Consider the following 13,146-nt stretch of genomic DNA (forward strand, 5'->3'; position numbering starts at 1 on the left):
CTACCAAAATGGGTACCCCGGACGCGTTGGCGCAGTCCGATTTGTCGTCGGAGGTCATTTTGGCGAATTCACCGATTTGCGCGTCAATTTTCTCGTGTCGAAAATATGGCAATATGGGTGTCCTTTCCTACCAAAATGGGTATCCCGGACGCGTTGGCGCAGTCCAATTTGTCGTCGGAGGTCATTCGGAGAAGTTCGCATTTTCACCCGTCCTTTGGGCTTAATTGAAATCCGATTTCGTGCAAATTCGTGAATTTCGTGTATTCTGTGTGTGTACGTGACGAAAAAGATCGTGACGATGTTTTCCTAAGGCTTGAAGTCCTATTTGGAACATTTTCCTTGAATCTTCACAAAATAGCCCATAACCGCTCGTTTATAAGACGATGGTCTTGTGCCAAAGATGCTAGACATCAAAGGAAAACAGGAATCGGCTGGAGCTTCTAGAAGGGTGAGTCTCAATTCTAGTTTTCTAAGATGGTCCATAGGGATTTCTAGAGCTAGAACCTAGACTCTAAGGAGGAGAAGAAAAGACCTCACAAAAATGAGGTCAACACAGAGTCACACATCCATGGAAGAAAAATTAGGATTCCAACTGCTGCCGCCAGCATAAGGAAGAATCAAAGAGTATAATAATTTGAAAAAAGGAAAAAAAAAATTACATCAAAATATTGTACCGTTTTCCAACCTTATTCCATCGTTTGACATTAATTTTCTGGAACATTATTTTCAAAATAAAATTTTGTGAAACGTAAACGTAGTTTTCTACCTTGGCCCCCCTTTTCCATTTGTACACACAGGGATATGAAAACTTAATTAGTTTGAGTGGTCCATCCCTCAACACTAATTAATGGTTAAGTTATTGGCATGATTGCACACTACAACGCCTAAGGACTTAATTTGAATCCACTTGAAAGGACATACAACACCAATTATATCAGAAAAAGGTTAGATCAATTTTTTGTATCAAAATTAAAGGTTCCAAGTTAGAGATGAGTAACTTGAAATGGAAACAACATGAAAAATTCGTAACAAGGAAACTATCACGGGAATAAATGTGATCATTGTTAAAGGGGAGCCTTCTTTGGGGAATAATAATATTAGAATGCCAAATTTAAAAAAAACATAGAAAATAAGATGGATCAAATGATTTAAATGCAGGCAACAAGATATCAAAGGAACAGAAGGGATCCTTCACAAGTTGTGCTGGGAATCCTATCAGACACCCACCTCCTTTCAAGGTGGATGACAAGTTAGAATTGCCTACCTTTGATAGCATGGTGAATGCTGATAAGATTTACAATTGGATAAAAACCAAAAAGATCTACTTTCCTTTAATAATCATACTCCGGCTTGAAGGATAGCATTTGCTCCAATTAAAATCAAATCACATGTATTAATGTGGTTGAACACAAGTCAGTAAACTAGGACTTGCTAGGTAGGACATAACCAAATTCAAGAGACTTTTTAAAGCTAAGTTCTATCCTATTAGTATTTAAAAAGAAAAATGGATTTTATAATAACAAATGAAAATTCAAGTGGAAAAAAAACCTATGACAGTAAATATGCTGCCAACATTGTTCACAATCTTGTTCATCATGATCATACCAAACTTGTTATAAAGGATAGGCATGTTTTAAAAGATAAATTAAAAAATGAATTGATTTGCACTCCATTTATCGCAACAAGAAGACAACTTGCTGATATATTTATCAAAATGGCGCAGCAATCCAACATTCAAGAATATTATAAACAAATTTGGATTAGTAGATCTCTACTATCTAGTTTGAAGAGCAATCAATAAAGGCTGGATAAGAAAAATTAAATGTCACGGATTTATTGCTTATAAAGAAACATGTCTCCCACATATTCATATGAAAAAAAAAGGAAAGAGCCCACAATTTGCATCCTTCACATCAATTAACAAATCACTATATAATCAAATGATTAAGAGCTAAAGGTGAATTTTATGTTTGTTATTATAATTACTTATTTCTTTTTTGTATAATTTTACATATAAATACTCATTGAAAGAATGAACAAGCCAAACTTTCCTAGCCATTTCTTTTTCTACAGTCCATATTATATTTTATTTCATTGTGACATGTCATTTTTGTTAACTTTATCAAGCACTGCAATTTGCATGTTATACATAAATTTCAATTTCCTAGCCGCTTCTTTTTCTACAGTCCATGTTATAAAAAAACTATTTTACTTCATTAGGACATCATTTTTTGTTAAATTTTATAAAGTTCTGCAATTTGCATGTTACACATAAATTTCAAATCAACTCAACCAATTTGATTTGGCTCAAATCAAATCAGCTTGGCCGAAATAATTTTTCTAGTTGAGCTAATTTGAGTATATGGAGTTTGATTCAACCTCAACTCACCCAAACTTGATAAGTCATCCTTACAGGCATACAAAAGCAGTTACAACAGACATGCTAAGGTTTGCAAAGCCTAAGAGTTAACTTACATGCAGAGGCAAATGACTTGTACACTTAAATTCTAAAGTCAATAAATAGAAAATCCCATCTCCATATGAGAGATTATAAATTTTGGGCAACATTTTTTCTCTTAAAAATATAAAATTAAATGGATTACCTTTGTCCTTGGATAAGAACAAGTTTAATTTTATTACAACTTCTATTATTATGGATAGGCTTCAAAACCATATAATTGTTCCAGATTTTTGTTGCCTCTTTGATCTCCACTCCCTTTACTCAACCTTGAATTTTTAAGGGTTAATGGAACAGAAAAACAATAGTTATATCACACAGTTCTTATGTATTACATATCTTACGCCTAAACTTTCATATTTACATATAAAACACTCAAATCTTTAATATTGTATAAAAATACTACTATTATGTACATTTTAAAAGTGAAATACCCCTTTCATGCACGGTTAATGACAGAAAAGTTTTACAAATAAAAACATGACAGTTTAGATGTTAGATAACGTGGATACATAAAAATTGAGTGGAATGTAAATAAATGTTCTGAAATATATTTGGCTGTAAAAAAATAATAATAATAGAAAACAAAAAAATGGCAGAAGTCAGCTTACAACAACAACAAGCCTTTATCCCACTATACATGAATCCTTTTTCTCCATTGCGTCCTATTGAGTGTCATATTTCCATTTAATTTTAATAAATTAAGATCATTTTTTATACAATAAACGCAAGTCTTTCTAGGTCGCCCCTGCCTTTCCTAACATAAGCCAAATCTAAAACATCTACTCTCCTAACCGGATCATCAAATGTTCGAAGTTTAATATGACCAAACCATCTAGGACGACTCTCTCTAATTTTGTCCGCCACTGAAGCTACATCAACCCTATCACGTATATATTCATGTCACATTTTGTCTCTAAGGGTAGAGCCACTCATCCACCTAAGCATTCTCATCTCAACAACACTTAACTTAGTTTTATGCTTCACTTCTAGACTCCAACATTCAGTGTCGTAGAGCATTGGTCTCACCACCATCTTATAAAATTTTCCTTTCAGTCTAAGGGGTACTTTTCTATCACACAATAGACTCAAGCATTCCTCCACTTCAACCAACCAACTTGAATTTTTACTAATAACACCCATCTATATCACCATCACTTTGAACAATAAACTCGAGATATTTAAAGCGTTCACACCTTTTAATAATTTGATCGCCCATATTTACAACTTTGTTATTAGAGCTACTACTACTAAAATTATATTCCATATATTCAATTTTAGTCAATTTTAGTTTCAATTTTAGTTTTACTCAAACGAAGGCCTTTAGATTCCAATGTAGACCTCCATAATTCAAGTTTTTCCAGAGCTTTTTCTCTGGTCTTATCCAAAGGAGGATATCCTCAACGAAAAGCATACACAAACGTACATTCTCTTGTAAATGTCCAGTAAGAGCATTCATAAGTAAGAGCATTCATAACTAAAAAGCATTCATAACTAAAACAAAAAGATATGGCTTAAAGCCGATCCCTAATGTAATCCAACAGAAATAGGAAAACTTTTGGCCTATCCTCCTTTCGTTCGAACACAAGTAACAGCTCTAGTATAAATAATCTTTAATGACTTGAATATAAGTCATAGCACATTTCTTCTCTACAACTTTTCAAAGGATATCTCTTGGAACCTTATCGTAAACTTTTTCTAAATCAATAAAAATCATATGTAGATCCTCCTTATCTCTCTGCACTTCTCCATCAAACCTCTCAATAAATGTATAGCTTTCATAATAGACCTGCGTAACATAAATCCAAATTGATTATGAGAAATCTTTGTAATTCATTTTATCCTATGTTCAATTATCCTCTCCCATAATTTTAAAGTACGACCCATCAACTTAATTTCTCTATAATGTTCACACTCTTGTGCATCCCCTTTATTCTTAAAAATGGGGACCAAAATACTCTTCTTTCACTCCTCGGGTATCTTTTTAGCTTTTAAAATAATATTAAAGAGTTTAGTAAGCCAAGAAACTTCATTTGAGTAAAACTAAAACTGAATACATGGAATGTAATTCTAGTAGTACCTTTAGTGACAAAAGTGTAACTTTGAGTGATCAAATTATTAAAAGGTGTGAACGATTTAGATACCTCGGGTATGTTGTTCAAAGCGATGGTGATATAGATGAGGATGTTAATAGTAGAATTCAAGTAGGTTGGTTGAAGTGAAGGAATGCTTCGAGCCTTTTGTGTGATAGAAAAGTACTGCTTAGATTGAAAGGAAAATTTTATAAAATGGTGGTGAAACCTGCAATGCTCTATGGCGTTGAATGTTGGCCTTTAAAAGAGAAGCATAATACTAAGTTAAGTGTTGCCAAGATGAGAATGATTAGGCGAATGAGTGGCTTTACACTCAGAGACAAAATGCGAAATGAATATATCCGTGATAGGGTTGGTGTAGCTCCTGTGACGGACAAAATTAGAGAAAGTCGTCTTAGATGGTTTGGTCACATTAAACGTCGGCCATTTTATGATCCGATTTAGAGAGAAGATGTTTTAAATTCGACTTATGTTAAGAAAGGCAGAGGAAAACTTGGGCTTATTGTATAAAAAATGATCTTAATTTATTAGAACTAAATGAAAATATGACACTAAATATGACATAATGGAGAAAAAGAATTCATGCAGCCGACCCCACGTACTACGATTTAGGCTTTATTGTTGGTTCTTGTTGTAGTGGTCATGTTGCACTCTGATAGCAAAAATAAAAGCATTGCGGTAGTATCGACAAGCATAGTGGTATTGTTTAGATGTGTTGGCTACAAAGGCAAGTGTGGTGATGCCAAAGAAAACTCTTGGCATCTCTTGCTCTCGTAAGTAGAAAAATAAATCAAAATTATTGAAATAAACTCCTACAAGTCATCTCATAATGATGTTTGATCGTTATCATATTTTTCAAAAATTTACAGGATTGTATGGAAAGAAATTAATAATGTGTTCCTTTCAATTAAAGTGGAATTTTCTTTTTCTACATTCATTCATGAATGCAAGGGAGTTAAACTTGCCATACAAAGCAAGTTTTGTGCCTAATCTACTAAGTTTCTGTAGTAATTTTATATCCAACTTCTCTCTCACTTATTTTATCCCAAGTGAAAAAGGTTAAGTGGTTCATTGTAGTCCCAGACTATCCAATGTGTCCGCTTTAGTAGCTTAACTCTTCAAATTTGATTCAAAATAATCCACTAACTCCTCAAATCTAATCCAACCTAATTCAACAAAAGGATTATTTTGGTCATATTCAAGAAGAATATGGAAGCATTAAATAGTTGAAACTAAGATGATCCCACACAAATAGTCAAAAAACCTATGTTGACCTCTTTCTCTTTCTCCCAACAAGGATACTACTACCACGGAAGAAAACCAACATGCAAAAGCAAATGCTTGACCTACCATATGTGTATATCGGAAAATGTGTTTCCTTAAGCAATAGGAAAGCTCAAATATTAAACGAGTCTTATGGGCTTAACAGAACAAGCCCACCAACTTGAATTTAATGATGTGGTGCTAACTACGTCAATCATACTCTTTAGTTGTACGTTTGGAAGTGACAAGCTATAGAACTCCTCGCCGCCCAGAAGAACCCCTTGACTACCTCCTAAGCATGTCAGCATTTCGGCGAGTTCCTCCAGCTGAGCTCACTCATGTTTTTTTGAGTCCTTCCAAGCTCATCGACAACTGTCTAGCTACACCACCGAGCTTGATGAGCAGCTCTTCGAGGAAGAAAGAAGAGAGCTCAAGTATGTCGGCATACATATCATCATTTAATAACAATATAACAATCCACACCAGTAGTGTTATCTACAATTAGTCTGCTCGGGCTCTGTACTATACAATCTCAGCCTAGTTTTATATTTCATTCTTTAGACCCCTTGCTCGGGTACATAGGCTACATAACAAATAAAAAAGAAAAAGGGAAGATGAGACACTCCTCGATCCTAGATCCTCAAAAAAATCTCTAACTATTTCTCTAAGGATATTCTTCAGCTTCTTCGCACTTCTTCCACAATGTCTCTCTCAGATTGTATGAGTTCACTAATGATATGAGATCTCATGTCCCAAAATGATTCAACAATATGCCATTGCACATTAATGCAAATATTAACCATCGTTGACTCATTAATTAAAAAAAGATTTTCACCACTCTTAGCAAAAAGGGATTGAGAAAATAAGCACCTGGAAAACTCAAAGCAAGGCCGGTACAACAGCCTGCGACCCCAGCATTAATGACTGTCATAATAAGAATATACAGATTAGGGACATAAAATATATTCCTTTTAAGTAAATAAAGATGATAAATAGCAACGACACATACCATCATCTTTTCCTCGCATTCTCTTTAGGAAGCAGATAACAAGACTATGAACGCCAGACAAAACTGCAAATGTCTGAACATTAAAGAATTAGCTTATATGATGAAAAGACAGAAAATATAGAACAACATAAAACATTTTTGCCTAATAGCATAGCTAAAAACCTTAGCAGAAGCTCCTGCTTCAGCAAAAGAACCCTTAAAACCTTTCTTCTTAACCAGGCCTGTACCTGAAATAGTTTGAACAACCAAATATCAAGGTATGACCCAAAAATAAGGTTTAAAGTTAAAAACACCAGTGAGTGGAAATTTCAATTGAAGTTGAGAGTACCATAAATTAGGTTAACATTGCAATTAAATATTTTCATTAATTAGAAAAAGAACGCTGCTCCACCATTAGACAAATTAATCACCAGCATTCATCATTAAAAAAGAGTTAAGAAAGTCTGCTTCATGGTTTAATAACAAAAAGGCATATGCAAACACAATGAGAGCTTGAGACCACCACTAGCAATTATAACTAGTATTACTTACATCTAGCATTCCAATTTTCAACAAGCAAGAGTAACTTCAGATATGAAATGGTGAGTTGAATGTCGTGAATAGACTCAAGAAGAGAAATGCATAAAGGGAAATTTGCGTATAGGTCCAACCATTGTTCACACAACTTGCTATTATAGATTTCGTCTCTTGCAAGCAACTCAGAAGGCCTCTAATTTTGCCTTTCACCAGGCATACAAACCATTCAATTGTTTCATTATGTACTTGTTGCTATATTGTAATTGGACGAAATTCCCCTGCTTTGCAATTCTTTTTTCCCTCTATTGGGCCACCCAACACCAAAGAAGCAACGACAAGCTCACTGTTCAACAATCTCCACTTTCTCCAGATGGGCGAAGAGATCGCACAAGTAAATAGTAAAGTAGTGGAAACTCAGTAGGGAAGCAATGGCATTACCATCTCCAATGCAGCAAATTATGGAAAAATTAAATGCAACGTGAAAGAAATCTTCTAGCTTACAAAGTAAAAGAAAAGGCATACTTGTGGGGCATCATCAAACTAAGGGTCTGTTTGGGGCTATTGTTCATTATTTATAATCTACTAAGCAGATTATTCTGATAATTTGATAAACTGCAGATTATCAGAATAAACTGACTTGTTAATTGAGGCAGCTTATTCAGAACAGCTTACTGAAAGTTGTTGTTGGATAAATGATCATTCTGCCCATGTTTGATTAAGTTGCTTATAACAGAACTGTATGAGAAAAATAATAAATAGAACAAAACTGTATGGTTAAGAACTAAATGGTAATTTTCCAAATATAATATTTAGAAAATTGCTCAAAAATCACAAAAAACAGAAACAGCTTAAATTGATTATCAATATAAATAGCACAGAAAGAGAGATAGATATAACTTCAACATCAGTTCTTCGGAAGTTGAATTCAAAAAGATTAATGGTTTCAATAAAGAATCCTATTTAGCAAGATAATTGTTAAATTTAAGAATCTTAACAACAAAGCAATATGAGCAAATGAAATTAATCATTAAAATCAACGGGAGAAGGTGCATGAAAGAATCCTAACAACAATGCTTCCTCGGGATATGAAAGTGCGATTAAGATGGCAGTCGGCAATTACCTTCCTCGCTAGTCATGCGACGCATGAAGAGACGAGCAATGCTTTACGGGAGAAGGTCCGTGCAGTAGTGGAGGGGGAGGATCGTGAGCTTGGTTCTAGAGTCGACGAACAGGGGAGGAGCAGTGGAGACGAACAGGGTCGATGAACGGGATCGTGAGCTTCGGTTTTGGGGTTGACGAACGGGGAAGGAGCAGTAGAGACGAACAGGGAGTTCGGAACAATGCGGAGTAGACGAACAGTTGCGAAGGGCACCGGAGAGGAGCTCGGAGTTTCCTTCTTCCTTCTAAGCTGAGAAGGGCGCCGAAGGTATTCAATCCCTAAATGCCAGTCGCGAACGCCGAACGCATCTCATCCCCCACGTGCGACTCCTATGGAGAAATAAAAAACCGCCTTTCGTGGCGTTCCAAAAAGGCTCACCCAACTCGGTTTCCTAACAGAGCGGTGACGTTTTCTGAAAACGTCGCCGCACCCAAATAAGCTGCCCCAAACGAACCCTAAATAGAGCAAAAGATCTACTCATGGAGTTTGAAAATCAAAGGCATTGTTGAAACTTCTCCTCTATGAGAGCAACACCTTTAAGGAGTTCATCTTGGACACGTAGGCTTCAATCGATTTAGCTTCTTATCGGGTTTAGGATAAGACTTCACTTGGTTTAATACTTTAGAGAAACCGCTGATACACCACTTACCATCCCTTGGTTTATTTTTCTTGAAATATTCAGGCCATTCTTGGACTCCACACATACAGTGTAAATGTCCACACGTGTGTGTATTAAGCCTGAAACCAATCAGTTGGGCACTATCCAAGGTGCTCACAAAGATGAAGTCATGAGCAACAGCAAGCACCCTACTTTGATTTGAGATTTGAATACTAATCTCCCAACGCTATATATGAGTTGCTAGTTGATGATGATAATTTGACGTGTAATAATGCAAAAAAAAGCATACAAGTTTATCATCTCTCTCTCTCTCTCTCTCTCTCTCTCTCTCTCTAACTAGGGGAGAGAAATTTTGAGTTTGTTTGGGCAACTACAATTTTCTGTAAAATTGGCCATCAAACTATTATTAGATAAGTTCTTATTTGAAATTATTATATAATTTATAATTTGATAGATGAAAAGTGTTATAGAATCATAGATTGACAAACCACAGAATGCAATTGCATTGCTAGAATGAAGGATGAAGAGTGGAAAGCTAATCTAGACAGTAAAACTTTCAGAAATGCAGTTTAGATGTTGTTAGCCAAAAATAAACATGGTTGTGATTTGAAAAACAAAGCTAACAAAAAGGTGTCCCAGTCAAATAGTATGATGCACAATATTCAGCCTGAGTAAAGAATAAATGCGCATCCAATATAATATTGGAACAATTTGGACGCAAAAACATGTTCATAAAAGGAATTACAGAATTCAAAATGTGTTTGTAATACTCACAAAGCAAGTGTTGAACACATGGTGGTCAAACAGCTGTCAGTTTTAATATTTTCGAAGCATGTTAAAAGGGATTTAACATTAAAAAAATCCAAACCACAATCCTCCCATTGTCATGCCTTGCACTTCTAAGAATAGTCATGTATTATGTCTTGTGTTCGTATACCATGTCCGGATGGTATATACACACAGCACACAATATTTAGGTGTTCAGATATGTAAATATATAAGACTTTTTTTAACATCTAAAAATTCTTTTTATATATATGCCACCCAAATTTTCATATTAAACTTTATATGTAATTTTTTTATGTATTATATCAACTTAAACATCTAAGCACAACCCCTATGCATTCATGTATTCATGTTCTCGTGTGCCTCTATATCTACCACTTAAATATTTTTTACATTTGTTCTGATATGAATTCAAATATGGGAAAACTAAAGTCAAGTTTTATTGATCTTCATATATTTGTCATTTTCCTAAGTAAAGATGATGAAATAGCTTTCATGGAACATGCCTTTGTGGTTAGCTTCTACTTGCATGAGTCAGAGATTGAAAACTCGCCATGCATATATTTTTCATGGAACAAAAAAAAAATCTGAGTTTTTTATTCGCTGCATCCTTCCCAACTTTTGCATATCTTCAACCAAATGAGCTCTTAAAGTGTACAGTCTTTTGCAATTTAGAGAATGTAGAAGTTTCAGTTTAGATTGCCAAAAGAGGGAGGATTTTCCTTGTAGTGGCAATATATTCCTAAAGAACCGTGAAAAAAAAATTTGTGGTGTTTTTTGCCATACTTTTTGCATTTATGTGAGATAATATTTCTGTGTTTTGTTTGTAATTATAATACCTTTAAGTAAAGGAAAAAACTTCAATATTTTTTAGCTCTTAATGTGCATAGTCTCGTAGGTTGTGTAAAATTTTATAAAAAAATTAATTAGACTTTGCAATTAGTTTTTTTAAAAGCTAATTAGTTTTTTGCAATTTAGGCAAATTTGGAAGTTCGTTTTTGTTTCTTTTTTACATGTAGCTGTTGAATGTTTCCTTATACTGATGTCAAAGGATGATTGAGACCTGAAATCATTTCTGTGTTTAAATACATTATTAATATGTTTCATGTTCCAAAGAAAACTCATTAGTGTAAGGGTTAGTTTAGAGTAGTACTTCATCCTTTTGATAAAAATAATTAGTTTACATAGTATATATGGTAGAGCGTAGTGGTAACTTCTTTCTACAAAATCTCAATGAATTTCATGAAATTTTCTCTCCAAATTATGTGATGGTGATTAAATTGAACATTGAAGGTGGTCTCATCTTCTTCATGGATCTTATGGGATCATTGCTTTTCTCAACCAAATGCCATGATGCAGCTTAGATGACATCAAAGTGTTATTAGACAAAATGTGAATGTATTTGCATCTTAATTGAACAAAGGTGAATCCGAGCCTACCATTCATCATTTTGTTTCAACTTTTCTATGACTTTAAGCAACTAATTGGGGTCTTAAAAAGTGGATGGATATTTGCAATTTAGCTGATATTGTGATATTAGCAATTTAATAAAAATTGTGATACTTGCAATTCACCATCATATTTATGTTTATTCTATACATTTCTATTTTTCCTTATTGCAGGTTGTACAAAATACAGATTTTGGTAAATTATAATATATATATATATATATATCATAAAAATCGCCATGTGGATTGTCCATTTTTAAATTCATTTTTTTCGATTATATTCAATAGAATCAATTTTAAAAAAATGTTAATTTTAAAATTTGGCCAAAATTGAATCTACCCGTGAAACTTGACCACATGTTTCCATTGACAATTCCAAATCAAACCCTAGTGAAAGATTGGAAGAAAATTTTATAGATCTACTGCTCTGAATCTCACGTCGCCTCCTTATACTAAACAAAAAAAAAAAATGCAGTGCTGAACAACCAAAACAAAGAAAAAAATATCTCCCACTGAATGTCTCCTCGACCAAACAAATGGAAGAAAATTAATTTCCCTTCTCTTCGCTCGTGGCCTCCATTTTCATCTACCTTCCATTTTTACTCTCTCAACTCCCTCAAACCCATCCATTCACACTATCTTTCGAATCCCTTAAACCAAACAGAATCTAAGCCTCAAGAACCTGAAAGAAACAAAAGTATCAAGAAGCGTACCGTAACCGAAGATGGAACCCATCAAAGCCCCAGCAGCGGAGTCACCTGCGAACCTCAGAACGCAAACGAGAGGGGCAGCCGGAGGAGCAGTAGGGTTAGGCTTTCCATTTCCCTCCTCGACGTCAGACTCCAACTCAGGGTTTGGGTTAGCCACCATCGCCATCACCCCCTCTTCACTCCGTCCCCTATCGCTTCGAGGTCCCGCCCCTTTCTCTCTCTTTCGCGGCCTGCACTACAGATAGGTAAGTCAGCTCAGTTTCTATGATGAGATCTGTTTAAAGATTGGGGATACAAAGTAGCTTGCTCACTCTCCGTTGGTTAAAAAATATTAATTTCGAATAAGAAAATTATGTTTATTTTCGACAGATTTATTTAGCCAGACCAATACTAATTGTTCATTTGAGTCGATATTTAAATATTATTATTTATATTAAAATATTATTTAAATATAATTTAATATATTTTATTCTATTTTTTTAACAAATAATTTTAATTGACTATAAATCTATATAATCTTGTCGACAGTTAAATTTTTTAAAAATATTACGCAATAGTTGTATAGATATAATTTAATTGTTTCGATCTAAAATAAGTCGAACACAAATGAACAAATACTTGTTAGTGTCCGACTTGTTTACTTATCGAGCACAAAAAATTATTCGTGTTCGGCTCATTAACTTAACGAACGAATCAAACACAAGTTTCTTAATGAGTCAAGCACGAATTGTTCACGAACAATGAGTCGTTTTGACAACCCATTAAAGATATCTTTAACTTTGCATAGATATTTTGGGAGTGGACTTTTCTAAAATAAATTTGGAAATTACATGAGTGGCACATGAGATTTTATTATTTATAATATTTAACATTTAGTGATATTTTTAAACTATTGAATCAAAGTATTTACATGTAATGAAAAATATGAGTTAGGATTTTAATGAATTTTATTGTATGAGCCCAAGTTTGACTCTTATGACAAACTGTGAGCTCGAGTTGTTCACAGTTGACTCGCTAATTTGAACTAAAAACTCATTCTTTATTGAAGGTCGCTTGAGAAGGTATTAGTGTTCAGAAGAGGAGAG

General features: G+C 34.2%; 1 protein-coding gene across 2 annotated transcripts in view; it reads right to left on the bottom strand.

Moving 5' to 3' along the window:
- The window catches only part of LOC110031605 (mitochondrial import inner membrane translocase subunit TIM22-3-like), a 35,675-nt gene extending 23,340 nt beyond the window's left edge, over positions 1-12,335 (bottom strand). Inside the window, exons 1-4 of one of the 2 annotated variants that reach the window (XM_020734882.1) lie at positions 12,065-12,323; positions 6,986-7,050; positions 6,824-6,896; positions 6,685-6,738 (exon numbers count right to left, since the gene is read on the bottom strand). In XM_020734882.1, the coding sequence (XP_020590541.1) occupies positions 6,685-6,738; positions 6,824-6,896; positions 6,986-7,050; positions 12,065-12,227 (355 nt within the window). In that variant the 5' untranslated portion in view covers positions 12,228-12,323. Of the gene's footprint in view, positions 1-6,684; positions 6,739-6,823; positions 6,897-6,985; positions 7,051-12,064 lie in introns of both variants that reach the window. The other variant, XM_020734883.1, reaches the window with a different exon arrangement.
- Positions 12,336-13,146: the final 811 nt, after the last annotated feature.

The sequence above is a fragment of the Phalaenopsis equestris genome, unplaced genomic scaffold (assembly GCF_001263595.1).
Source record: "Phalaenopsis equestris unplaced genomic scaffold, ASM126359v1 Scaffold000840, whole genome shotgun sequence".
Classification (NCBI taxonomy): domain Eukaryota; kingdom Viridiplantae; phylum Streptophyta; class Magnoliopsida; order Asparagales; family Orchidaceae; genus Phalaenopsis; species Phalaenopsis equestris.